Below are 27,972 nucleotides of genomic sequence, written 5' to 3'. Positions count from 1 at the left end.
TTATTTAATATCTAAACAATAGTGCTTTATTGAAAAAGGTTAGTTTAAATGGATACAAACTTGCTGTGTAAAATAACTTTTCAGAATACATTACTATAGGCAGAGATTATCTCTTTAGTGAAGGAGTGATGATTTAGAAAAAGTGTACACTTAGATTTGGACAACGAAACTAAAGGGGGACTTGAACGTGTGAGACACAGGTCTTCTCAGCCCACACTGCCATCCTCTAGTTGGACATGGTGGATTTATAAAAACATGAACTGACAGCTTAGAAAAACTTCTTACAGCTTTCCTGAGGTACATTAACACATGCCAAATAAGTGACTGCTGGGCTCTGAAGTCATGCAATGCATTTCTTGGTAGAAAATGCACAAGATGAGCCTCTGACCATTCACAATGACTAACAATGAAGGGAAAAGGGAGAGGCCTAGATTATTTTCTGCTCTATAGCTTTATAACTTAACAACTTTTGAGTCTTGTTTTATTGCTTTTTGGCCCAAAGGAAAAGAAAATCTACAAAATCCCAAACCCCTGCTTCATCTCAAGCATTTTCTTCAGCTAAACTCCTGGTGGAGTGAAATGAAAATACTAAACAACCACACTGGCATCTTCTTCCACCTGTTCCTCTCTGTGGTCATAGGCTTTAGCAGACATGAAGGAAAGGGACTTCTGCAAGGAGATGATGCTGGAGAAGGGAAGTACAGGAAGGGCAAGGCTATAAGGTTAGGAGACAAACCAGACATGGCGTTCACTGAAGCCGCCTGTCCAACATCCTGCAGAAAGAGGTCTGAATTATCTTTCATTTTTATAACACAGGGGAAAATTTGTAATATACAAACAGAAGAAAAGGACGATGCAGATGAGATAATCTGCACATGAAAAGAATCATCACTATTGTTTTTAAAGAGAAAGTCAATAAGCAAATGGAGAAAAACCAAATCAGAAAAACCAGGCAGGCATTTGGAATTCATAGGGCTGAGGCCTTCACAGTGATAAGCCAAGGTTCATGCTTGTGAATGGACAATTTAAACTTCAGAGGCAGATCTTTTACAACTGCAGTTACAGAATGTACATTAAAGTGCAGTATAAAATATTAGAGACTAGTTTTAAAAATACATCATTTCCTATAACTCAGGAAATAATTTAGTTCAGTAAAAACAGTTTATGGACTCTCACTGTATAGAGTCTTATTGCAATGTGAGGCGGAAGTTCACAGCTGCTTTCATTTTTTCTTCAGCACATTGTGGCCAGCATCAGAGGACACTATCGAAAGTCCTTGTGAATTCTCTGCACAAATGTTTTTCAAAAAGATCTAGCATCAGAATATAGAGCTCTTAAAATTCACTCCTAAAAGCCTGTTAAGCAATAAACACGTGTCTCATTAGATACTTCAGTTCTACTTGGTTAACAGGTAAATGTGCAGATGAAGTAATAGTATTGAATTATAGCAGCAAAACTGGTCTTCGGTATTGTGCATAAATGAAAATTAGAAGAAAATGGCCCGGCACCAAGACCACATATCCTTCTCTGTCAAGAGTGCATGTCTTTCATACAGGAACATTCTGGGTTAAATTGGAATCTTCTAAATATAAATCGAGAGTGGTCATCAAGGTAGGTTAGGTAGCTAAGTTGAAGCAATTCAATATTGTTAACTACACATAAGTGATTCTTAGAAATAAATTCTAGATATATTGGTAGTTAAGGAGGATGAAAATGAAAATGAGTTCACCTCACAAATATAAAGTGTAACATAGCAACAAAATATGTTAAAAGCACTTCATACAAAAACATATCAAAAGTTTGTAAAAAGAAAGAAAGAAATTCTCAGGCACAGGCACTTAAATTTGTACAGGCACCCTTCCAAGGACCTCATGAAAACTTAGTTGTAGCACTCATCAGGAATGTGTTCATTTTATCCAAGAGTGTTTCTGGAATAACAAAACAAAACAATTTAAATGAAAGTGATGCAACATTTATTTCTTCGATAAAAGTACTATTTTCCTACATAACTAAGGGCATAAATTGAGCAAAAGGTTGGATTTCTATGACTAGTTAATAACTAAATCAAATGTCATTTGTGAGGCTTTTGGAAACTCCAAGTCTGTAAAACTGAATAGTACACAAAAATAAAAATTAACTTTATGGGGCCGGGAGTTTGGCCTAGTGGTTAAAGTGCTTGCCTAGCATGCATGAAGACCCGGGTTCGATTCCTCGGTACCACATACATAGAAAAAAGCCGGAAGTGGTGCTGAGGCTCAAGTGGTAGAGCTCTAGCCTTGAGAAAGTCCAAGGACAGTGCTCAGGCCCTGAGCTCAAGCCCAGGACTGGCAAAAAAAAAAAAAAAAAAAAAAAATTAACTTTATGTACCTAAAGTAAAAATTTCCCTAATTCTATAAAGCTTCAAAAAGATAACAGCAAGAGCCTGGTGATAATGGCACAGGCCTATAATTCTAGCTACTCAGGAGGCCAAGATCTGAAGATTACAGTTCAAAGCCAGCCTAGATAGCAAAGTCCATGAGACTCTCATCTCCAATTATCACCAAATAGCCAGAAATGGAGCTGTGGTTCAAGTGGTAGAGTGAGCAAAAAAAAAAAACCAAACAAACTCAGGGACAGTGCTCTGGCTCCAAGTTCAAACCACAGGATCACCACACACACTCACACACAAAGCAAGATCAGTAATAATGAGCCCTGTCCCAGGAGCTGCTTCTTTCTAAATCTGGTTAAGCAGAACCCATTTCTGGAGCCAGTAGGCCCCAATAGTAGTGAAAAAACCAGGCAAAGAAAGCATTTTAGACTTTTGCAGCATCAGAAATGTGAGCTAACAACACACTTTCAGGGCTTTTCACTTATGAGCTACTACTAGTCTCCGCCCCTTTAGGTTTCTTTTTCTTTTTTGGCTAGTCCTGGGGCCTGAACTCAGGGCCTGGGCACTGTCCAGGGGCGTTTTTTCCCTCAAGGCTAGCACTCTACCACTTGAGCCACAGCACCAATTCCAGCTTTTCTGTTTTTTTTTTTTTTTTTTTGGTTGCGCTGGGCACTGTTCCTGAGTTCTTCAGCTCAAGGCTATCACCCTACCCCTTGAGCCACAATATCACTTCCAGTTTTCTAGTGGTTAACTGGAAATAAGAGTCTCATGAATTTTAGTAACTGGGCAGGCTTTGAACTGAGATCCTCATATCTCAGCCCGAGTAGCTAGGATTACAGGTGCTAGCCACCGCACTTGCCTTCAGTTCTGGCTTTTCTATGTATGTGGTACTAAGGAATTGAACCCCCATCTTCCGGTATGCTGGGCAAGCACTCTACCAATAGGCCAAACTCCCGGACTCCCTTTTGGACCCTTGCAAGGTTTCCAAATGATGCTGAAATGCAATCAATGTTGACCAGGTAGGGTTAAATGTATATTCCCTTTATAGCTACTATTAAACAATACATAGATTAAAAAAAAAAGATCTTTTTATCTATATACCTATACAAGAAATATCTTCCTGAATAAGCCTCACCAGGGCAAAGGGGCTATTCTGGAACCAGTATGTCCTTAATCACCTGGCTACTTGTCACGGCGACTTGTATACTGTTTGCTTTCGGTCTCATCCAATTGCCACACACATGCAAGCTAAGCTCCACGTCATCTCTCTGTTGCCATTTATTGTGTGAGGGCCTCTAGAACAAAGTCCCTAAACTGCAGAGAATTACTTCTTCCTAGGACCAAGTTGACCTCCTTCACACCCCTACTTTCTAATCTGTTATTTCCAACTGTCTTTCAAGCCCTGCTTGTATCTGTCTCTTGCATGTCATCCATTTGCCTTCCCTACTACATTGTGTGAGATCACACTACACCTGGGACTTTTCACTCCTTCACTTCTGGGACATGACAGGTAGTAGAGGAGTGACCTCTTAAGAGAAGCTCAATTATATCACTTGCAAATAGTAATTTGCCTTATAAGTTCTGAGCTGCTGGTCCTCGGGTTCCTTTCAGGCAGGCAAGCCAGGCATAGCAAGTCAGAAATCTATGTAGTTCACTAATTACCACTGGTTGTAGCAGAGCTGCCCAGAGGGCCTGGAAGTCAGTGGTTTATATAGCAAAAGTGATTTTGATATATCAAGCATAATCTACAATTATTTATCTTTGTGGCACTTTTACTTCTGATTAATACAAGCTGTTTTTAAAAAGATTTAAAACTCTTCAAAGACATTTTCAGCATTAACAAATTTTCATCTGTATGGCTAATAAAAAAATTTATAATTTTTCTTCTAAAACTTTACCTCTAACATTGATTTCTTTAGTTTCATCTTCTCATGGAAACCTTGGAAAAGTCCTAAGGGACTAGGTTCATTAGTGCCTATATAAAAGCTAAGAAAGATTAAGTATCTTGGCTGGGAACATGGCTTAGTGGTAAAGTGTTTGTTTGCCCAGCATGCATAAGGCCCTGGGTTCTGTTCTTCAGTATTCCATTAACAGCTGGAAGTGGTATTGTGGCTCAAGTGATAGAGTGCTGGCCTTGAGCAAAAAGAAGCTCAAGGACACTGCCCAGGCCGAGTTCAAGCCCAGGAGTGGCAAAGATAAAAAAAAGGGGGGGGGTAGAAAAAAATGAAATCATCATTGCTAGATAATAGGTGGCAGTGAAGAGTGGCTTCTCATTTAAAGCTAATGATTGTGCTTCTGGTCAAAACCAGGAAACATGAATAAGGCTTAAGAGAAAGGAGCCTGTCCTATTCTAGGCAAGCTGATAGGGAGATTGCTTAGGAAGAGTAATGGACATGAGCATTTAGCTCCTTGGCTTACCAACATACAAATATGACCTCACACATGGTGACCGAGAGCCCCGCTGTCACTTTCACCACCTTGCATCTGCATCTGCATCTGCGCCTGCATCCTTGCAATCATCTCCTGCATGCGTCGGAGCTGTGGACATAGTAACACAGAGACAAGTTCATAGTTGTCTCTGAACATCACTCATCAATGTTACGATTCATACAAAAAAAAATCAATGTATAAAAATACAAGAAACCAACAAAAATGACCAGTAGCTCACCAGAAACCCAGATACCTGTGGTAACAAGCAATTCAAATAAGACAAAAGAATTATCAATAAACAGAAGAAATAACTGAAAGGAAAAATAAAGACAGGGAGGTATTCTCTTTAGCCTAAAAGGCTCTGTAAGAGACTAACGTCACCCAGTACAGAATAGAAATGAGACAAATTTTCTGGAAGGCTATGAAATCAATGTCTTCCCATCAAAATCCTCAGCAACTTGGTTTTTTTTTTTTTTTTTGCTTTTTGGTCAATCGTGGGACTTGAACTCTGGGTCTGGGTGCTGTCCTTGAGCTCTTCAGCTCAAGGCTAGCCCTTTACCACTTGGAGCCATAGTGCCACTTCTGACTTTTCTTGTGGCTAACTAGAGAGTAGAATCCCATGAAATTTTGAGCCTGGGCTGGCTTTGAACTGTGATCCTCAGATCTCAGCCTCCTGAGTAGCTAGGATTACAGCCATGAGCCACTGGTGGCAGGCCTCCACCAATTTTTATCACTGTGGTTTGTATGTGTTCTGAAAGTCTTCCAGATAAGTACTATAAAATGTTTACGTAAGCCTGGTAAGGTAGCTCAAGGGCTAGGGCAGTAGACTTGACCTGAAGAGCTCAGGGACAATGCCCAGTCCGAGTTCAAGTCCCATCACACACACACACACACATACACACACACATACACAAAGGCGGTGGCTCACACCTGTAATCCTAGCTACTCAGGGGGGGCTGAGACTGAGGATGGTGGTACTACAGACTATTAGATCTTATCTCCAATTAATGACTTAAAAAAACCCAAAAACCGGGAAGTGGTGCTGTGGCTCAAGGAGTAGAGTGGGTGGTAGCTTTGAGCTGAAGAGCTCATGGACAGCACCCAGGCCCAGAGTTCAAGCCCCAGGACCCACCAAAATAAATAAATAAATAAATAAATAAATAAATAAATAGATAGATAGATAGATAGATAGATAAAAATGGGTCCACTGTGATCTTATTACTACCAAACAATCACTCCACTGCTCTAACATATGTGAAACCAAGTCAGTACTAGATCTATTTCTAGATAGTGATTTGGGTGAATGTTCTGGAGTAGGTTTTTTTTTTTTTTTGCCAGTCCTAGGCCATGAACTCAGGGCCTAGGCACTGTCCTTGGGCCTTCTCAAGGCTAGAGCTCGACCACTTGTGCCACAGCACCACTTATAGCTTTTTTCTATGTATATGGTACTGAGGAATCAAACACAGGTCTTCGTACATGCTAGGCAAGCACTCTACTAGGCTAAACTCCCGACCCTGGAGAGGTTTTTTTTTTTTTAAATAACCAAATGCAGCAAGCTTCTTTCCATTAGTCTAGTTTATATAGGATTCCTTGTGTCTCCCATGCTTATTTCTTTTACACACACACACACACACACACACACACCCAGGATTACTTTATCAAATCACACACCAGGATTACTATCAAGTGCTAGCCTAGGAAAACTCAACAAATACAACTCTGCTAGGATGTTTTAGTTGCATTAAATTTAGAGATTTAGAAATCTGATTCTTGTATGGACTCTTCCCACATACAAAGTCTACCTATTATTATCATCAGATCTTTACAGTGGAGTTTTATCATTTCTTTTCCCATGTAAGTTCTACATATTTCTTCTCGAAATTTGGTAAAGAACGTAAGGGGTGGTTTCATTGTATTTTCTAGTTGGTTATTATCTACACATGAGGAAAATGGTCTTTGGACAGTAAGGAAAAATGTACACATGCACATTATCACATGATGGACACAAACACAACTTTGAAAAATTAAGAGGGGAAAAACCCTATAATAAGCCAATTACTATTAGTTTTGGAAACCAAACAGCTGATAATAACCATACTTTTCTACTTACCTCAGCCTCCTTTTCCAGCAAGATCTGGTCTTTATTCATGTCTTCATTCTCCACTTTCCTAAAAGTATATAGAAATCACAATTATAAGGTGGTAGATAACTTCTAATCATACATAACCGAAGAAAAATTTCCTTTAAAACTTAGGAAGACATTTATTTACAATTACATGTATTTGGGCCAGGAGTGTGGCCTAATGGTAGAGTGCTTGACTGACATGTATAAAGCCCCAAGTTTAATTCTAATCCTCGGCACCACATACACAGAAAAAGCCAGAAGCAGTGCTGTGGCTCAAGTGGTAGAGCGCTAGCCTTGAGAAAGCCCAAGCATAGTGACCAGTCCCTGAGGTTCAAGCCTCAGGACTGGCAAAAAACAAAACAAAACAACTATCATTTTTTCTAATCAAGGACACAAATAAGGGAACAGGATGAAGAAAAAGGGACAGACAGGGTTTGGAAATTTGGCCTAGTGGTAGAGTGCTTGCCTAGGCCTAGTATGCACGGAGACCAGGGTTTGATTCCTCAGCACCATATGTGCAAGAAAAGCTGAGAGTGGTGCTGTGGCTCAAGTGGTAGAGCTCTAGCCTTGTGAAGGCCCAAGGACAGTACCCAGACCCGGAGCTCAAGCCCTGGGAATGGCAAAAAAAAAAAAAAAAAAAGAAAAAGAAAGAAAAAGGACAAACATGGAATGGTAAATTTTTTTTTTAACACTAGGATGACTATTTTCATTCAAAAAACAAGTCTGATCTCAAGAAAGACTTGATGTGACCCCAACACAAGAGGATGGAAAAAGCTCCTTCAGCACAGACAACGTGGCTATTTAAGCATAGAGATTCCTCTTTTTTTTTTTTGTGGATCATGGGGCTTGAACTTGGCCTGGGCGCTGTCCCTGAGCTTTTCAGCTCAAGGCTACCACCCTACCCTTGAGCCAAGATCCACTTCCCGTTTTCTTGAGGTTAATTGGAGATAAAAGTCTCAGGTTCTTTTATGCCCAGGCTGGCTTTGAACCGTAGTCCTCAGATCTCATCCTCCTGAGTAGCTAGGATTATAGGCATTTTAACTTCTAACATCTTTTAGTTGATCATACTAAAAATAAAACAAGCTAGACTTTAATGTGTACTTCATTTACATACAAATATCCACGAAGTTATTAGAATGTATTTTTTTGTTTGGTTTGTTTGCTCTTTCCACTTACGTGAGCCAACCGCTAATCCGATACGTTGCTAGTTAATTGGAGATAATTTCAGTCTCCCAAATAGCTAGGATTAAAGGGGTGTGCCACCAGCATTTAGCTAAAGGGTATTTAAAAAAAAATCACACACAATAAACTTTAACAACTAATATATATGTCATCATTCATTCATTAAGCTCTATTTTAACCATAGATAGGGTTCTGTCAGGTAGAGATTGGGTCACAGATTTCATATAAAAATATATTAGAGGGGCCGGGAGTTTGGCCTAGTGGTAGAGTGCTTGCCTAGCATGCACGAAGACGTGGGTTCGATTCCTCGGCACCACATACATAGAAAAAAAAAAAAAAAAAAAGCCAGAAGTGGTGCTGAGGCTCAAGTGGTAGAGCTCTAGCCTTGAGAAAGTCCAAGGACAGTGCTCAGGCCATGAGCCCAAGCCCAGAACTGGCAAAAAAATAAAAAATAAAAAATAAAAAAAAATGTGTGTGTGTGTACACACACACACAACATATTAGAGTTGGTGGCTCATGCCTATAATCCTAGCTACTTAGGAGGCTGAGATCTGAGGATTGTGGTTCAAAGCCAGTCCAGGTATTGTCCATGAGACTCTTACCGCCAATTAACCACCAGAAAACTGGAAGTAGCACTCTGGCTCAATTGGTAGAGTGCTAGCCCTGAGCTGAAGAGGATAGCACCCAAGCCCAGCGTTCAAGTACCACAACTGACAAAAATAAATGAAAAATAAAAAATATGTATATACATTATATATGTATAAATTTTTTTTTTTAATGGCGAGGACAGGATTCTGCAGAGAGCAGAGCTCATGCTCCATGGACATTTATGACGGGCACATCCTAAAACACAGTTCTCCTAGGTTTGTCCTTACATACACAGTGCTGCATCTGGGGCCTACACTCAGGGCCTGGATGCTGTCCCTGAGCTTTATTGTTCAAAGCTAGCACTGTACCAATTAAGCCACAGCTCCACTTCCATCTTTTTTGTGGTTAATTATAGTCACAGACATTCCTGCCTAGGCTGGCTTTGAACTGCAATCTTGAGATCCCAGCCTCCCAAGTAGCTGGAATTATAGGCAAAGCTACTGGTACCTGGCCCATGGTGATTTATTTTTTTTTTTTTTTGGCCCGTCCTGGGGCTTGAACTCAGGGTCTGAGCACTGTCCTTGGGCTTTCTCAAGGCTATAGAACTCTACCGCTTGAGCCATGGCACTACTTCTGGCTTTTTCTATGTATGTGGTACTGAGGAATCGAACCCAGGTCTTCATACCCAGGCTGTTCTTTATGTACAAATTATAAATCCCCTTTTTTAACATTTAAAAGTATTTGTTAATTATAATGTATAGAGGGGTTACAGTTATATTCGCCAGACAGAAGGTGCATTACTTCTCACACATTGATACCTCTTCTCATGTATAAAACCCCTTTTTAATGGAAAAAAAGTTTGGTTAAATAATAGCAACTCTCTTACAAAGCCTGTGGGGAAGAAGCACATGTTCCTCAGTGGGCAAGACAACTGAGTTGTACACATAAAGGAGGGGGACTCGTCTCAGGGAGACTTGAAATACAGAAGGAAAACTGTGACAACCTGCCACCTCTCTTTAGCCTCTCAGAACGGAAGTTTTCATAGTGAAGGTCCTGTGTAACTTCCTGGAGATCCTGCATGTGGGTGCTAAAAAAAAGAAAGAAAGAAAGAAAGAAATGTAACAAAATGGCTGCTTGAATATGCTTACATGCATAGGAAAAAACTAGTTTACAACACAGCAAACACCAGTACCAAGAATCCCAGTCAGAATCTTACATGAGCATTGTTCTCAGCTTCAGAAAATCATTGTGCTCTGGGTTCTCAACCTCCACAACACCCCAAGGATAGAGGCGACCTCTGACCTTCTTGCCTTTGGCTTCAATCAACTGGTTGGATCCAACTACAGAGAATGGGATACTGGCCTAAAAAGAAATATAAGTTCAACAGGCTCCACACGGGGAGCCCCAATGTTCACTAGAAAACAAGAATACCAGCAAAGATTCAGGTGTTTACTATAAAGCTTAGAGAGCTAAGGATGCAAATATTTCACTTGAAAGTGTCAAGATAACTTTCTACATGAGACAAACTGGAAGTAAACCTGCCGTGTTTTCAAGCCCTAAGTGAAAGCTATCTGAATGTCTTTAAATTAAAAATATTATTGTCATTGAGGCTTCCCTGGCAATCTGTGAGCCCTCTAGGGTGTAGGCACGGACAGCAATAATTACATAGTGCCAATGCTTACCTTGAGCAGCCTCGTCTGCTCTTTAAAGTCTTCATCTTCATCTGATTCTGCATCAGGTAAATGGTAGATTTTAATGTTATGTTCTTCAATTTCATCCAAAATCTGAAAGAACCCAGAATCAATTTTAGCAAATTGCATATTGTTTTAGCCAAATGACTCATCAGAATTATCTAAATACCAGTAGAGAATCAAATCGATTACTTTCAAATGATTTTATAAAATGCAAACTGTATTTGTGATTCACAGCTTTTCTGCCTACAGTATCAATATCATGGTAATAATATACCACCACCTTCAATGTAAAAGCAGCAAGACTGATATCCCATTAAATAGAAGGACAAGTGTTAGATGGGCATGGTGGCTCACACCTGTAATCCTAGCTACTCAGCAGGCCTAGATCTGAGGATCACCAGTGATCAAATGAAAATTAATAAAAGATCTAATTTCTTTTTTTCCCCCTTTTTTGTGGGTCAAGGGTGTGAACTCTGGGCCTGGGTGCCATCCCTGAGCTCTTCAGATCAAGGCTATTGCCCCAAGTCCCATTTTCTACTGATTAATTGGAGGTAAAAGTCTCTTGGTCTTTAGTGCCCAGGCTGGCTTTGAACCATGATCCTCAGATCTCAGCATACTGAGTAGTTAGGATTATAGGCGTGAGTCACCCAGCAAAGGATCTAATTTCTAAGGCAGAAACAACAAAGTCTGGTCTCTTATTCAGGATAATTTTTTTTGTTTGTTTTTGGTGCCAGTCCTAGGGCTTGAACTCACGGCCTGAGCACTGTCCTTAAGCTTTTTCCTCAAGGCTAGAGCTCTACCACATGAGCCACGGCACCACTTCTGACTTTTCTATGTATATGGTGCCAAAGAATCGAACCCGGGTCTTTGTGCATGCTAGGCAGGCACTCTACCACTAGGCCAAACTTCCAGCCCCAGCAGGATAATATTTGAGACTAGAGAGTATAAGATGTTTTGAGCAATAAAATTACTTTTCATTAGCATACTTAGAAAATGTAGCCATTTTTCAAAACTTTAATTTCCTTTGTAAGAATACAGTTGACTTATGAAGTTAGAAAACATATACCACAGTTCATTACAAGATTTATTCAACAATGGGCTGGGAGTTTGGCCTAGTGGTTAAAGTGCTTGCCTAGCATGCACGAAGACCCGGGTTCAATTCCTCGGTACCATATATATAGAAAAAAGCTGGAAGTGGTGCTGAGGTTCAAGTGGTAGAGCTCTAGCCTTGAGGAAGTCCAAAAGCTCAGGCCCTGAGCTCAAGCCCAGGACTGGCCAAAAAAAAAAAAAAAAAGATTTATTCAACAAAGGGAAGATGCATTCTTGTGATTACTCAGGAGTGACAAATTATAATTAAGGCCAACTCAGGCAAATAGACCCCCATCTACATTAATAAAGCAGGTATAATGGAGAATGACTGATCCCTGTTATTTTGGTGATTTTAAGTGAAAATATTACGGTCTGAGGCTGGCCTCTGGCAAAAACATGAGATTATCTATAAATAATAATAAACTAATGTACAATAACTAATGCTAAAAAAGGTGGGGCCAGGAGTTTGGCCAATTGGTAAAGTGCTTGCCTACTATGCAGCACAAAGTCCTGTGTTTGATTCCTCAGTACCACATACATAGAAAAGGCCAGAAGTGGTGTTGTGGCTCAGGTGGTAAGAGCTCTAGATTTGAGAAAGCCCAAGGACAGTGCCCAGGCTCTTAGTTCAAGCTGCAAGACTGTCAAAAAAAAAAAAAAAAAAGAAGGAAGGGCCTGGAGTTTGGCCTAGTGGTAGAGTACTTGCCTAGCAAGCACAAAGACCCAGGTTCGATTCCTCGATACCAGATACATAGGGGGAAAAAAAAAAGCCAGAAGTGGTGTTGAGGCTCAAGTGGTAGAGTTATATCTAGCCTTGAGGAAGTGCAAGACAGTGCTCAGGTCCTGAGCTCAAGTACAGGACTGGCTAAAAAAAAAAGAAATAAAAAAAAATTCTATAACTATTTGGTGTTGACCTCCAGCATCAAAACTCAGGACGAGTTCTGCAGCCCTGCCTCCCCTGTCTCCCAAACAGCTTGCTCTCAGCTCCCACTCACCCTTTTCTTCAGCCGCTCCCGTTCCTTCAGAGTGAGAGTATCAGCTTTTGCGATGACAGGCACAATATTCACTTTATTGTGTATCGCTTTCATAAATGCAACATCTAAGGGCTTCAGTCTAAAAGCAATGTTTACATTGTCACATAAAGAACAGAGAAATCAATTTTTCTCCCCTCAAAATCATCTCAGTTCTTATAATGCAATAGGCTGTTTGTGGAAAATTGTAAATTAGGCCCACATAGTAAATAACTGACTTACCCATGTCCAAAAGGTGAAATAAAGTAGAAGCAACAATGCACCCTGTTATCAATGATATGTCGCCTGTTCAAGCCACTCTCATCATGCAGATAGCGTTCAAACTGCTCATCAATGTATGAAATAATCGTCTTAAAACTGAAACACAAATATCAGCAGTAATTATGGGATACCAGGACAGGTAGTTTGTAATTTCAAAAGGAACATACATTTTCCTCTCCTTTCCCTCCTAAGATATGTAACTCCTTAATTTGACAAAAATGGAGATTTTATAGGACACTATGCCAAGTGTAGTTAATGTTCCTTAAGTGCTACAAGTCGACACTGTGAATCCAACTATAAGGTCAAAGGGCGGCCAGCCTCTTGCAAAAAGGATGACACACAGGGCAGGAAGCACAGAGTTTAAGGCAAGATAAGCAAGTTGCCAGATAGGATAATAGCTCAGTGACCATGGAAAGGACATTCTGGACACAGGAGAAAGGCAGAGGAGGGCCTTTCCCCTTCTGTCCTCTTCTAATCTAGTACTGGAAAGCCAACACTTTACACTTACAGATCAGAACCAGGAAGGAGTTTGCACAAGCCAAGTGAGACTCTCGACACAGCACAGGAAACTGGCTGCTCTATGCTCTTCTAGACTTATGCCTGCAGTCACTTTACTTCCCTTCACAGAAGGAACATACTACCTACACCACCTTGTTCAATGGCAATGGTTCATCTTAGATCTTGCTAGAGTGCTTTTAAGAGACAAAATACATATTCTCTATATAATCTTATTTTAAAGGGCTGGTGTATGTTTTAAACTATCAATACACAAAATAGCCTAAGCCTAACAGTCACTCACTAGCAGAATGCAGCAATTTAAATACACTAGCATAAATGAGTGTCAAAAAACAGTCCTTGGTACTGCGGGTGCTCTGTGGGTTCATACCAGTCCCTGCAGTTGATGGCATCCCCATAGCCAGGTGTGTCCACAACTGTAAGGCGCAGTTTGACTCCCCTCTCTTCAATCTCAACAGTTGAAGCCTCAATTTGGACAGTTCTTTCAATTTTTTCTAAGAAAGAAACAAAAGTTAACAGCAAATGTATCTTATAGCCAGGCACCGTGGCTCTTGCATATAATCCTAGCTACTCAGGAGGTCTGAGATCTGGGGATCATGATTCAAAGCCATCCTGGGCACTAAAGTCCGTGAGACTCTTATCTCTAATTAACCACTAAAAAACTGGAATTGGCGCTGTTGCCCAAGGGGTGGGACAGAAGCCCTGAGAGTCCAGGCCCAGAGTCTAAGCCCCACAGAGTTAAAAAAAAAAAAAAGTTTCAAAATTAAGCAGCATACGAAGAGAAGACCTTACATGTTATTGATGTTCCTACAATTACCTGAATTGGAAGGTTCTCAGAAACCTGGATTGCTTAAAAACATCCCAAAGTTAGCAAGATTCATATGTTGCTTGGGAAGTTTATTTAAGAGGGTATTCATGGATGCTGGCCATATGAGCAGCCAGAACATGCATTAATCAAAAATCAGTTTTTATCCGAGTCATCTATTCAAAGTGCTGTATTTTCCCCTTGCTTAAAGAACACACAAAAACAAGACAGCTGAGCACTGGAGGCTCACATCTGTAATCCTAGCTACTCAAGAGGCTGAGATCTGAGGGTCATGGTTCAAAGCCAGCCTGGGCACAAAAAAGTCTGTGAGACTCATCTCCAATTAACTACCAGAAAATCTGAAGTGGCACTGTGGCTCAAGTAGTACAGAGATAGCCTTGAGCTGAAGAGCTCAGGGACAGAGCCAAGCCCAAGTTCAAGCCCCACAACCAACCAAAAACAAAGAAACAACAACAAAAAACCCGAACACAAGATACAGAACTCTGCCACCAGTTATATGAGCTTCAGCACCTTTTTTTTTTTTTTTTTTACCTGCAGCTCCGGGTATGATTCTTTCTGGATAGAGATCAGTCAGGAACAGGCTGTTGATGAGAGTTGATTTTCCTAGACCCGATTCACCTTTAAATGAAAACAAAAGCTTGGTCACGACCTTCCCCGTGACTGTCCAACTGAGGAGTAATTACTTCAGGCTAGGAATTGGGGTAAGTACCTCATAAAAACGGTATGCTTAGCTGGGTGCAGCGGCTCACGCCTGTCATCCTAGCTACTCAGGAAGCTGAGATCTGAGGATTGTGGTTCAAAGCCAGCACATAGAGTCTTATCTCCAATTAACTATTAGAAAACTGGAAGTGGCGCTGTGGCTCCAGGGGTAGGGTAGTAGCCTTGAGCTGAAGAGCTCAGGGACAGTGCCCAGGCCCAGAGTTAAGATGTATACTTTATACAATGACTTTTCCTCACTTTTTTGGTAGCGGTTTAACGTCAAGGCTTCTTGCTTAGGGGGCTGGCATAATGCCTCTAAGTTGTGCCTCCAGCTCTGTTCTTCCCTGGTTACTTTCAGGATATGGTTTCAAATCCTGTCTGGGAACACACTCAACTTTAAGTTTTCTATGATTGCTGGGATAGCTGTCCCCACCTTTCCCCTGTGGAGATGAGGGTCTCACACAATTCTGAGCAGGCTGGCATGGAACTGTAATGTTCCCAATTTCAGCTTCCCATGTAGCGTGGATAACAGACCACATGCCACTGTACTTAGCTAAGAGTTGGGGAGTCTTTCTGCCCTAGCTGACCTCAACTAAGATCCTCCTGTTCTCAGCCTCTCAAGTAAGACTATAGGCTTGAAGCACTGGCACACAGCCCATTCTTTTCCTTTTTTCTCTGATGGTGAAGAGTCAGAACTTGGGGCCTCCTTGCTCGGCAGATGCTCTACTACTTCAAAGGTACCTATACCCCTTTTTGCTTCCGTTAGATAGGGTCTCATGCTGTGTCTGGGCTGGCCTCAGAACACAGGTATTAGGCATATGCCACTACACTGAGCTTTTTTTGTTTTTGATCAGTTGTGGGGCTTGAACTCTGATGGGCCTGGGTGCTATCCCTGAGCTCTTCAGCTCAAGGCTATTTCCCTACCCCTTGAGCCACAGCACCACTTCTGGTTTTCTAGTGGTTAATTGGAGATAAGAGTCTCAGGTCCTTTTGTGCTCAGGTTGGCTTTGATCCTCAGATCTCAATCTGCTGAGTAGCTAGAATTACAGGTGTGAGTCACCACGTGCCTGGCCCACTTCAGCTTATGAGTGGTTCTAGTAATTTCTGTTTTAACATAACTATTTCCAGGTTTTCTCAATTGTATATATATTAAAAATGCAGACTGCTGGTCCAATACTTAAATGTCACCATGGTTATTTGCTCATTTCTGTGAGACGTAACTGTACAAGTATACTCACTATGGACACAAAAATATGAACAGAAATGACTGACAATACAGTACAATTTCGGACATAACCCCCTTATAATCAGCATATGATGGAAAGTGGAGTTTAATGTTACTTTTCGTTACACCAACACTTCCAGAGGCCACATACCGCAAGCATAATGGCATACTATGACCACAAGACATTTCAAACTTCCAAAAAAGTTTTGTATTTTAACTACAAAGGTTAGTTTCCACAGTTCTTTAACAGGAAGAATTTTATGTCCACTCCACCTGAGTCTCTTACACCTTTCTGGACCTATTCATTTGCAGATAGGAGGAGAAACTATAGTCATGTCAACACAGGTAACCCCCAGTCTTCATATGCTATCCACTCTAAGACAGGCAGGGCTACTCAAAGCAGGGCCATGCACATCAGGACACTCCATACCAAGAGGGCATCGCGCATCCTCTGTTTCATCTCCTCCAGGCCCAGCTCCCATGCAAGACCCTCAATCTGCTCCTAAACACTGCCTGCAATCACCCCTCCTCCATGGTGGCTGCTCGGTACCCAGCACTACTTGTTTTTATTCTTTATTTACAGCTTTGTATTTCTATGCTGTTTTCCTTATACATAAGGTCATTTTCCATTCTCATACGTTTTTCAATTTTCTTGATGTACTTATTTAGCTACTTTATATATAATATTAATCTGGTTGTATCAGGTCTATCAACAAAAGAAGTAGGAACTTCTTTTTGGTTTTGTCTATTGTTCCTTTTTCTTTCTTTCTGGATCGGATGCACTATAATATGCTAGTTTACCAAAGCAATTCCTTTTAAGCAAATCTAGTTCACTCCCTCATAGTACTTGGTCTGGTGTTTATATAACGTATACTATTAATACTTTTCATTTAAGTAACACTCTGTCACTTAATGTGTTTTTACAATATCACGCTTCTTTTGTTCAATCCTAAACAATATTGTTATATCTTTTTATTTTGTTTTAAATAATTATCTTTGAAGGAAATGAACATATTTTTCTGTATTTATACACTTGTCATTTCCATTGCTCTCCACTCCTTAATGAAGGCCAAATATCCATTTGAAATCCCTTTCTTCCAACTTAAAGACTGTCATGTAATCACTCCTGTACTTCAGGACTGACAGCATCCCCTAGGCTTACCATACTCTTTTTGGTGGGTCATGGGGCTTGAACTTGGCCTGAGTGCTGTCCTTGAGCTCTTCAGCTCAAGACTACCACCCTACTCCTGAGCCAAGTCCTGGAGGTTAACTGGAGATAAGAGCCTCAGGTCCTTTTGTGCCCGGGCTGGCTTTGAACCTTACTTCTCAGGTCGAGTAGTTAGGATTACAGGCATGAGCCACCACCAGGCTAGGCTTACTCTCCTTGATCTTTACCTCTGAAAGAATTGGTGATGAACACAGAATCTCTGCTGATAGTTGTTTTACAGCTCCCTCCGGGAAAACACACACACACACGCTCCCCCCTTTCTTTTTAGTTGGTCGTGGGGCTTGGACTTGGGGCCTGGGCGCTTTTCCTGAGCTCTTCAGCTCAGGGCTACCACCCTACCCCTTATCCACAGTGACACTTCTGGATTTTTGGTGATTAATTGGAGATAAGGGTCTCTCAGCACTGCCTCGGCTGGCTTCGAACCTTGAACCTCTCAGATCTCAGCCTCCTGAATAGCTAGGATTGCAGGTGTAGGCCACTGCACCAGGCAATACTCCCTGTTCTTCATGAGTTAGCTGTAGCTCTTACCTTGGATCCTTCACACAATGTTTTCCTTTCCTTTTTTTTTTTGTCGGCTCTGGGACTTGAACTCTGGGCCTGGGTGCTGTCCCTGAGCTCTTCAGCTCAAGGACAACCCTTTGAGCCACAACGCCACTTCCAGTTTTTACATGGTTAACTGGAGATAAGTCTCACAGACTTTAGTTCCTGTGCTGGCTTGGAGCCTTGACCTTCAGATCTCAGCCCCCTGAGTAGCTAGGATCACAGATGTGAGCCAGGCTCTCGTTTTGGTTTATGACAGATCAGTGCTTATGACCATGTGCCCTGCTGTGCTTTATTCTGCTTAGGCTATTTCATTCCTGGTTTGGGACAATTTGTTGTAATGTGCCTTGTGATTTTCCCGATTTTTTTTTTTTTTTTTTTGCCAGTCCTCGGACTTTCTCAAGGCTAGTGCTCTACCACTTGAGCCACAGCACCACTTCCAGCTTTTTCTATGTATGTAGTACAGAGAAATTGGACGTGGGTCTCCGTGCATGATAGGCAAGCAGTCTACCTAATTAGGCCAAACTCCTGGCCTGATGTCTTTTTCTTTTCTTCTGATACCATTTCAAAACAAGAGAACTGTGTCTGTCAAGTCCAAGGCTAGCCTCAAATGCAGTTATCCTGCCTTAGTCTCCTTACCCCTAAGACTACAGAGGTATACCACTACACCAAATCTTTCTTCAGTTCATAATTGTTTAAAAATGATGTTAGGGAAAGTGCACAATAATTTTTATAACTAGATTAGATCTGCTCTCAAGCAAGAACCCTTTGGAGTATCTGAGTGCTTTGAGTGCTCAGGAAGTGTTCTATGGATAGACAGAGCATTCACTTTTCTTCAACAAGGACTCCATAATTTCCTGAACGTGAAATCCATGGATTATGAACCCTAAGAAATAATCACTCGTCTTCATCATTCATGCCCATCTTGGCTTACCAATGCTCACCTCATTATTTCCTGAAGCTACCAAGAATGAAATAAAATGTAACAAAGTTAAAATAGTTCATCATTATCCTCTGTGTGGACATGCTATTAGAAATTACACCTACACATGACACAACAAAAATGTTTTAAGGGACTATTCAATTGACATTTAAGAAATATTTTTGGGGGGCTGGGAGTTTGGCCTAGTGGTAGAGTGCTTGCCTAGCATGCACGAAGACACGGGTTCAACTCCTCAGTACCACATACATAGAAAAAAGCCAGAAGTGATGCTGAGGCTCAAGTGGCAGAGTTCTAGCCTTGAGAAAAGTCCAAGGACAGTGCTCAGGCCCTGAGCTCAAGCCCAGGACTGGTCAAAAAAAATATATATATATTTTTTAGGACAAACATATAATAAGGACTGTTACTTGTTTAAAACATACACATCATTATAATTTTAGAAGTTCATTGTGTGTGTGTGCCAGTTCTGGGGCCTTGAACTCAGGGCTTAGCACTATCCCTGAGCTTTTTTGCTCTAGGTCAGTGCTGCCACTTGTCTCACAGCTCAAATTTTGACCCCCTTGGGAGGGGTAGGTTGGGGAGTGCTCAATTAGAACTAATAGTCTTAGGAACTTTCCTGCCCAGGTTGGCTTTGACCTTCAGATCTCAGTCTCTTGAGTAGCTATGATTACAGGTGTGAGCCACCAGCACCTGGCTGAGTTAACTTATTAAGTGGCAATTCAATACAATTCTAAGCAAATGGGGACACCCAGTATCTGTTAACAGTTAACAATTACTGGACAACACAAGCAGCTCTCACACAGATTTGGGGGTGAGAGATATGAGAATGCCAGAAGGTAGTTCTGGAAGGCAGACGTGCCGGAAGTGTCCCTAATGCCAGAGGACGTTGGTAAAAAGTGTTACACACACAAACTAAGCCTTAGTTTATGTGCAAACTTCCATTTAAGACTCCAGCAGCTGGCTTCCCCAAGTGAGTGTGAACAGAAGGCAAGATGGAAACCACCAAAGTCTTAAGTCCTATCCTGGAAATCACACCATTTCTGCAATGTTTTACTTTATTTAAATTATGACAGTCTAGAAGGAGACTAACATCAACAGGCTATTTGCCACAATGAAGAATCCTTTGTTACGTATAAAGAAGGAATGACAAAAAAATGGTATTTTACTATTAAGCAAATATTTTTTAAAGACTTATGTATTTTTTTTTTTTTTTTTTGCCAGTCCTGGGCTTGAGCTCAGGGCCTGAGCACTGTCTTTGGACTTTCTCAAGGCTAGAGCTCTACCACTTGAGCCTCAGCACCACTTCCAGCTTTTTTCTATGTATGTGGTACCGAGGAATCGAACCCGGGTCTTCGTGCATGCGAGGCAAGCCTCTACCACTAGGTCAAACTCCCGGCCCCAAGACTATGTATTTTTAAATTCTCAAGATGACCTGGCCACATAAAGGGCTTTTCCCCCTTTGCATTATACATTACACTACTTTATTCACCAGCCTGGGAAAGAGGACATATTGATTTGATAAAATTCAGGATATAAATTAGTTTCTTACCAACCACCATCAGTGTGAATTCAAAACCTTTTTTCACTGATTTCCGGTGAACCTGATTGGGAAGATTTGCAAATCCAACATAGCCAGGCGTTTCTGGATTTATAAACTGGGCTGGTTGTTGCTAAAATGAATAAAAAGAAAGAAAAGATATAATCATATCTGTGACATATGTGATATACATTTTTTAAATGCATGTAAATCAATAATTCAAAAATTCATACTTCTACCAGAGACTAAACAATATTCACTTAAAGCATTAAAAGAAACAAATTCTAATGTAATTCCTTAGATATGTACTGGCCTAAAGTCAACATTTTGTTACTCATTATTGTTTAACGATACATAAAGTATAATTCATCTTACAAATTTCAAATTTTGGCTTGAAATAAAGGAAGACAGGATTAAAAAAAATTTGGGTTACAAAGTAGTACCAAATTAACAGTATTTAATAGAGTAAACCTAGCTAAATAGTCTCCAAGCAGACTATCAGGTATGATAGGTCTGAAAGTCTAGGAAAAAGTCATTTTTCTTGTAGCTCTGACCCACAGAAAGACCTTCAGGAATAGTATATAGAGATTCAATCTAGCTTCAACTACAGGGAAGCATCAGTACTTTCTGATGGAAAGACCTGATAAGAGTGAATATACATGGAGATCTGATCAAGAAATTTTAAACCAATCAACTGACTTATTATTTCTGTGCAATGATAATTGCCTAATCGCCAATTTTTATTTATTTGTATTGTATATTAGGATGTTAATGCACTGAGAAAAATAAGCTTGAAAGTGTGGTACCAGTGCCTTCCACTTGTAATTCTGGATACTTGGGAGACTGAGAAAGGGAAGATGAAGGTTCCAGGGCAGTCCAAATGGAAAAGTCCACACCAACAGAAGGAAGCTGAACACAGCAGTGCATACCAATCATCACAATATTGATGAGGACCCTAAAATAGGCACGTTATGGTCCACATGTGCACTGGGACTGTACGCTGTCCTAAAAATAGCAAGGGAGGGACTGGGAGTGTGGCCTAGTGGTACAGTGCTGGCCTAGCATGCATGAAGCCCTGGGTTTGATTCCTTGATACCACATAGACAGAAAAAGCAGAAGTGGAGCTGTGGCTCAAGTGGCAGAGGGCTAGCCTTGAGCTAAGACTGGCAACTCCCCACCCCCCCTCCAAAAAAAAAAAAAAAAACCAGCAAGTAAAAAAACAAGGTTGAGAGAGGAAGGACCAACTAGAACATTTGAGGCTCTGGCTTCAAACTTCAGCACATCACCATTATCAGTACTACCAAACATTTTTTTTGGCTGTAGGACTTGAGCTCTGGGCGTAGAGTGCTGTCCCTGAGCTCTTCAGCTCAAGGATACTGCTCTACCCATTGAGCCACAGTGTCACTTCCAGTTTTTTAGTGGTTAATTGAATTCTCACGTTCTTTAGTGTCTGGGCTGGCTTTGAACCTCGGATCCTTAGATCTCAGCCTCCTGGCAGCTAGGATTACAGGAGTGAGCCACCAAGCTATTTTTTTTTTTTTTTTTTTTTTGGCCAGTCCTGGGCTTAAGCTCAGGGATTGAGCACTGTCCTTGGATTTTTCTCAAGGCTAGAACTCTACCACTTGAGCAGCACCACTTCCGCCTTTTTCTAAGTATGTGGTACCGAGGAATCCAGCACGGGTCTTCGTGCATGCTAGGCAAGCACTTTAACCAACAGGCCAAACTCCTGGCCCCGCCACCACCAAACTATTTTTAAAAAGCATATCAGACTAAGAAAATTGAGGTGAGGAGTTGAGTTGGGAGGGATGAAGGAAATGAAGGATAACATCAATCAAGATGCAGTATACTTATAAACTGATTTGTTGAATGATAATTCCTCTGTACAACTACATAAAGATATAAATAAAAGAATGATGATATTAGAACTCTATCATTTGAGCTACTCTCAGGCCCTTATGCTTAGGTTATTTTTCAGGGCTTCACATTTTGTCAGGTTGGTCTTACACTGATCTTCCTACCTATAACTATGGTTAGATTATAAACATGTCTTACCACACTCAATTATTCTTTGAAATAGGGTCTCACTAACTTTTCTGCACGGATTGGCCTTGAACCCACAATCCTCCTGTTTATTTCTTTTTCCCAAGTAGATAGGATCATACTTATGAGCCACCACATCCAGCTTACCTTTTAACCGTCTTAATGAATCAAATATACCATAGAAATCCTGACTGCAGTTTGAAAACATAATAAAGCAGTTGTCTTTACATTACACATATATGATGAAGTATGATCTTACCTTTGACATTTTTCGTGATTGTATTCCTCTATCTGTATCTGCTAAAAAAACCAAAACAACACAGAATATAAGGGGAAGGCAAAAACAGAGGGACAAAGGGGGAACAAATTCAGCAATGGTACACTGGATATTATGTTGAACTTGTGGGTGGAAATGGGAGGGAAAAACTGGGAGAGAGAAGGGGTGACACTGTCTGTAAAGAAATGTACTAAAAACAAAACAAAACAAAAACCTCTGTGGTCGAGAGTTTGGTCTAGTTGGTAGAGTGCTTGCCAAGCATGCAGGAAGAACTGGGTTCGATTCCTCAGTACCACAAGCAAAGAAAAAGGCGGAAGTGGTGCTGTGGCTCAAGTGGTAGAGCTCTAGCCTTGAGAAAGCCCAAGGACAGTGGCTCAGGTCCTGAGTTCAAGCCCCAGGACTGGCAAACACAGAGCAAAAACAACTTTGCTATTATTATTAAAGTGTTATATATAGAGGGGTTCCCATTTCATAAGTCTGGTAATGAATACATTCTCTCCCATTCTTTGCCTCCCATCTCCACCCACAGTTGCACAGTTTACTTTCATCAATGTCTAACGCACTCCATCACAGTACTTTTTCACTCTTTTCCCTAAGATTTGTGCCCTTCTCCCACTCTCCCATGTGAATACAGTATATATAAGGTAAAGAATACAGAATCATCAGACAAAGAAAGGAAATTATCCCTATCTTTTGGAGCTTGATTTAGTATGTATTATTTTCTATGCCTATGAGAGGCCCTTAGGTATGACACCTTTATGATTCTCCCCTACGACTCAATTTAGGTCTCACTGTGTTTGACTATCTAGAATCCTGTGGAATTTGTCATATCCCAGTGTGCCTAATTTTTGCACATTAAGGAGAACACGTGCTGCTTGTCTCCACGACTTAGAAATGTGTTCTTTACCTGACTTATGTAATATAATCCCTCTCTATATACCCTTTATAGTAACAATAAAAAAACCCACATGCGGGGCCGAGAGTTTGACCTAGCTATGCATGCACCTAACCCACGTTCAATTCCTCGGTACCATATACATGGAAAAAAGCCGGAAGTGGTGTTGAGGCTCAAGAGATAGAGCTCTAGTCTTGAGAAAGTCCAAGGACAGTGCTCAGGCCCTGAGCTCAAGCCCAGAACTGGCAAAACAAAACAAAACAAAACCTACATGTATGTACACACACACACACACACACACACACACACACATTTTTAGCCCCATGAATTGGCCTGTAAGGAAGTCCAGATACATCCGCAACTTATTTCATTTTCCTTTTCAAGTGCCTCAAATACATCCCCAGAAGAGATTAAATATGCATTACTCATCATAAAAATATATGAAAATTACAAGTCAATGAAAGCGATAAGAACTTTATGCAAATTTTTGAACGCTGAAGCTCTCAGAAACAAGCAGACATGGTTTACTTTCAGTAACAAACAAGATCAAAATACAACCAAATCTGAATCCTTCTGAAATTACAGAACTTAGTAAAAAGCTTTTTTCATCTGAGACTTTGTCACCTGTTTTTTCTAAACCCTAACATATCCTACCCCAGTTTAACTTTTGAATGGAAATGTTCCCAAGCATCTGGGAAGAAACAAGATTCTAGCATCAGCACTGTATTTGGCCTAGTTAACCAAGGTAAATTCATGAGCCTTAAACTCTACAGCATTGTATCTTATGGAAGATTGAGTTTACAGTCTTGGTTTTTCTTTTCAGTAGCTCACTGTAAGCCTACTGCTGGAAAATCTAGAAAACCAACATTGTTAGCAATAAGAATTCTCAATGGAAAAAAACAATTGAGAGGAAAAAAAGTAACAAATACTTTTCTAAAAATAAAGAAGATCAAACTGGATACATTAACCAACTATCTGGGGTCATATAATAGAAGAGTTAATTAAAATCTACTGAATAGAGTGAGAAGGGGTATCAATGTGTGAGAAGTAATGCATCTACTATCTGGCAAATATAACTGTAACCCCTCTATTCATTACAATAATTTAAAAAACAAACAAAAAAATCTATTGAATAGGAAGAACACCCTAAAATAATTCTATCAGTAGAATAAAGGAGAAAAAAGTAATGAACCACCAGCAAAACAGTTGGGGGCAACAGTGAGAGCAGAGAAGTAAGACTTTCTAAAGATGTAATCTGTCAAACGGAATACAGATTATGACAGAAGCAAAATCTTAATTTCACATATAAAGAGCTAAGTATCTTGTTGATTATGAAAGAAAAGCAGGGGTTGGGAATGAGGCTCAGTGGTCAAGTGTGTGCCTAGCATGCATGATGCCCTGGGTTTGATTATTTAGTACTACATAAACAGAAAAAGCAGGAAGTGGAGCTCTGGCTGAAGTGGTAAAGCGCTACTAGCCTTGAGCACAGCCTCTGGGACAGAGCCCTGGACTGGGGGAAAAGGAAGAAAGAGAAAAATAGAGAAAGAGAGAGGAAGGAAATGAGGGAGGGAGGGAAGGTATGAAGGAAGGAGGGAGGAAAGATAGCAAGTAAGAAAGGGGGTTGGCAGTTTGATCTAGTGGTAGAGTGCTTGTCTAGCATGCATGCAGACCCAGGTACCACAACGCATAGAAAAACCAGAAGTGGTGGTGTGGCTCAAGTGGTAGGGCTCTAGCCTTGAGAAAGCCCAGAGAGTGCTCAGGCCCTGAGTTCAAGCCTCGGGACTGGCAAAAGCAAAAAAAAAAAAAAAAGGAAAAAGGAAACCTCTAAAAACTTGTGGTGTTGCCAATAGGTGGTGGCTCACACCTATAACCCTAATTACTCAGGAGGCTGAGATCTAAGGCTCACAGTTCAAAGCCATATGGGTACTAAATTCTGTGAGACTGATCTCCAGTTAACCACCAGAAAATCGGAAGTAACACTGTGGCTCAAGTGGCAGAGCACTAGCCTTGAGCTGAAGAGCTCAGGGACAGCACCCAGTCCCATAGTTCAAACTCCACAATCAACCAAAAAACAACAAAAAAAGAGAAAAATTGAAGCCAGGCACAGTGGCTCATGCTTGTAATCCTAGCTACTCAAGAGGCAGAGATTTGAGGATTTTGGTTTAAAGCAAACCAAGCCTGCCTTGGCAGAAAAGTCTCTGTGAGACTTATCTCCAGTGTACCACTCAAAAGCCAGAGGTGGAGTGGCTCAAAATGGTAGAGAGTCTAGCCTTGAACAAAAGAGCTCAGGGAGAGTGCCCAGGCCCTGAGTTCAAGTACCATGACAGAAAAAGAAAGGAAGGAAGGAAGGAAGGCAGGCTATGTAACTAACAGCAACCTAATTAAAGCACAAAAAAAAGGAAAGAGAGAAAAAAATCAGTAACAATCCTAAATTAAGTCACAAGGGATGGAACCCAAGAATGTACATCTGCGTAAGTATAAATTTAATTTCCCCTGGAAAACCTTATTAGAACCAATACTACTTAAACTAAGCTGATGTAAACCAAGCAATGAAAAGGGATCAAGACTAGATGGAATTAGAGCTAAATAGATAAGAATAATTTTACAGTGAAGAAAGTAGGGCAGGCAAACACCATAAATCTACTTCATTCAGAAACATATATGTGGAAATCATAAACAAAATACTAGCAACCAGGTTTTAGAAATGCGTTAGGATGACAATATGAAGTAGCCTTGCAGGAAAAGTCGGGGAGTGGAGCTGCGGCTCAAGCTGAACAGTAAGAAGGTTGAGCAAAAAAGTTCAGGACCCTGTCCAGGCCCTGAGTTAAAGCCCCAGGACAAGCACAAAAATAGCTCTAATAAGAAAAAAATTAAATCCTTGAATGGGAGCTACAGGAAGAGTAGCATAGCCAACCTCAGGAGAATGAAGCAGCTTTTATGACCCCTCACACCATTATTTTTTGTGTGTTTTAGGAGCAATGCAGTTTGAACTCCTGATTCCCAGCTTTTCCGTATTTCCGCTTTCTCATTCGCTGTCGTTACTTTTCAGATCAGGTCTGCAGATTTTTGTCCACCGGACAGGGGATCCTCCTCCTCCGCTTCCTCACTGGGGGAGGACAGTCCTTGCGGCTCTTCCACCTGGGGTTTGCAGTTGGTAGACGCTCCAGAACGTCGGCCGCGCTCCCCGGTCGCCGTTGCCGGAAGCTTTTTCTGCCTCTTGATCCGCAGCACCACCCCGGCTCGGTCCGCGTATGTGGGTCCCGGGGAATCGAACCCGGGAACCCGGGTCTCGGAGCCTGCTAGGCGAGCCCTCTACACTAGGCCGCGCTCCGGGAGCCACCGGCGTCCGGAACACCGCTCCCGAGCGGTCCGTGTGTGGGAAATGCCCGAGGGCCCCTACACGCCCGCCGGCCGCCCCAGCGGGGAGGCGTGCGGCGCACCCCGCGCGGCCGCGCTCGGGACGGAAGGCAGGCCAGGCCCCCGCGCGGCCCCCGCCCGCCGTCCGCTCCTTTGTCTGGGCCTTCCGCTCCTGCCTCCCACGAGCCCCCGGGGCGAAACGGCGCCGTTAAGCGCCAAGATGGCCACACCGCAGCCCCGGCCCGCCCGCCCGCCCGCCGCCTTCGCCGGCGGCGCGGCCGCCCGCGCCCTCCGCCCTCCACCCTCCGCGGGCCCAGCGGCCTGGGCGCGGCCGCCCCTCCCCCACCCGCCGCGGAGCCGCCGGCAGCCCGCGCCCCCGCCCGGGGCGAGGACGGAGCGCGCCCCCCGCCTCCCGAGGACGCCCGTCCCCGCACGACGGCGCGCGGCAGCGGCCAAGCCACCGGGACACTCACCGCAACCCGCCAGGCCCGGGCGACCACCGCCGACCGCGCCGAGGGCTCGGTTCGCTCCGCTCCGCTCGGCCCCGCCCCTCCGCGGCGCGCGCAGGCCCGCCGCGCCGTCGCCCCGCCCCCCGCCAGCTCCTTCCGGGCCCCAGGTCCCGCCTTCCTCCCCGGCCTCGGCTCCCGCGCGGCCGTCCCCCACCGCGCAGGCGCGGCCGCGGCCGTCGGCCTCCCGTGAGCAGGCGCGCTGCCCCTCCCACGGCGGTTGGCCAGATAGAGGCTGGGGGCGGGGGGGTCAAGCGTAGCCTCTTCTCCTTTACCAAGATGGCGGCTTGTCCCTGTGTGGCCACAGTTCCTACCTTATGAGCCTGGTTTCCTCACGCTGATAAGAGTGGAACAGGTAACGAGATTCTTCGCCGGGTGAGCAGCAGGAGTTGGGGGAAGGGCGCTTACGCAGCGCGCGAGGCGGCCCCGGGGGCCCCGAGGCGGCGGGGCGCGCGGCCGGCGGGGTCCCTGCGGAGCGACGGCGGGCGGGGCCCGGGCCGCGGCCCTCTCCTCCGAGAAGATGGCGGCAGCACCGAGCCTGGAGCGCCGAGCCGGCGGGGTCGTGCGGGCGGGCCGCCGGCGGGCTGCTCTAGCCGCCGCGGCGGCCGTCTCGGTGGCGCC

The 27,972-nt window shown here is 42.6% G+C and overlaps 2 protein-coding genes across 8 annotated transcripts in view; one reads left to right on the top strand and one right to left on the bottom strand.

The window, feature by feature from the left end:
* Septin2 (septin 2) lies at positions 1 to 27,874 on the bottom strand. 7 transcript variants are annotated; one of them, XM_090355188.1, is made up of 13 exons: positions 27,666 to 27,874; positions 22,576 to 22,616; positions 20,289 to 20,409; positions 14,639 to 14,725; positions 13,652 to 13,775; positions 12,727 to 12,861; positions 12,469 to 12,586; positions 10,376 to 10,477; positions 9,910 to 10,055; positions 9,697 to 9,780; positions 6,909 to 6,966; positions 4,787 to 4,906; positions 1 to 1,928 (listed from the first exon to the last, which is right to left on the bottom strand). In XM_090355188.1, exons 2-12 carry the CDS (start codon positions 22,582 to 22,584, stop codon positions 4,805 to 4,807), a joined length of 1,086 nt encoding a protein of 361 aa, XP_090211314.1. In that variant the 5' UTR covers positions 22,585 to 22,616; positions 27,666 to 27,874; the 3' UTR covers positions 1 to 1,928; positions 4,787 to 4,804. The 7 variants fall into 7 exon arrangements, with proteins under 7 accessions (XP_090211314.1, XP_090211317.1, XP_090211318.1 ...); XM_090355191.1 differs by having other exon boundaries at positions 22,576 to 22,613; XM_090355192.1 differs by lacking the exon at positions 27,666 to 27,874 and adding an exon at positions 27,319 to 27,406.
* Hdlbp (high density lipoprotein binding protein) overlaps positions 27,540 to 27,972 on the top strand; it is a 69,438-nt gene continuing 69,005 nt past the window's right edge. Inside the window, exon 1 of the mRNA XM_090355185.1 lies at positions 27,540 to 27,706. The gene's annotated coding sequence lies outside the window, so the exon portion shown is untranslated. The remainder of the gene's footprint in view (positions 27,707 to 27,972) is intronic.

The sequence above is a fragment of the Megascapheus bottae genome, chromosome 21, assembly GCF_031878675.1.
Source record: "Megascapheus bottae isolate mThoBot1 chromosome 21, mThoBot2.hap1, whole genome shotgun sequence".
Classification (NCBI taxonomy): domain Eukaryota; kingdom Metazoa; phylum Chordata; class Mammalia; order Rodentia; family Geomyidae; genus Megascapheus; species Megascapheus bottae.
Note: the sequence above shows the minus strand (reverse complement) of the source record. Positions and strands in the feature narration are given on the sequence as shown.

Excerpts from the sequence above, each read along its gene's own strand:
- Septin2 (XM_090355188.1), bottom strand. Across the intron at positions 12,587-12,726 it reads ATTTCACCTTTTGGACATGG|ACTGAAGCCCTTAGATGTTG; the intron begins GTAAGTCAGTTA and ends CATTGCTTTTAG. Across the intron at positions 4,907-6,908 it reads TGCTGGAAAAGGAGGCTGAG|CTCCGACGCATGCAGGAGAT; the intron begins GTAAGTAGAAAA and ends CTATGTCCACAG.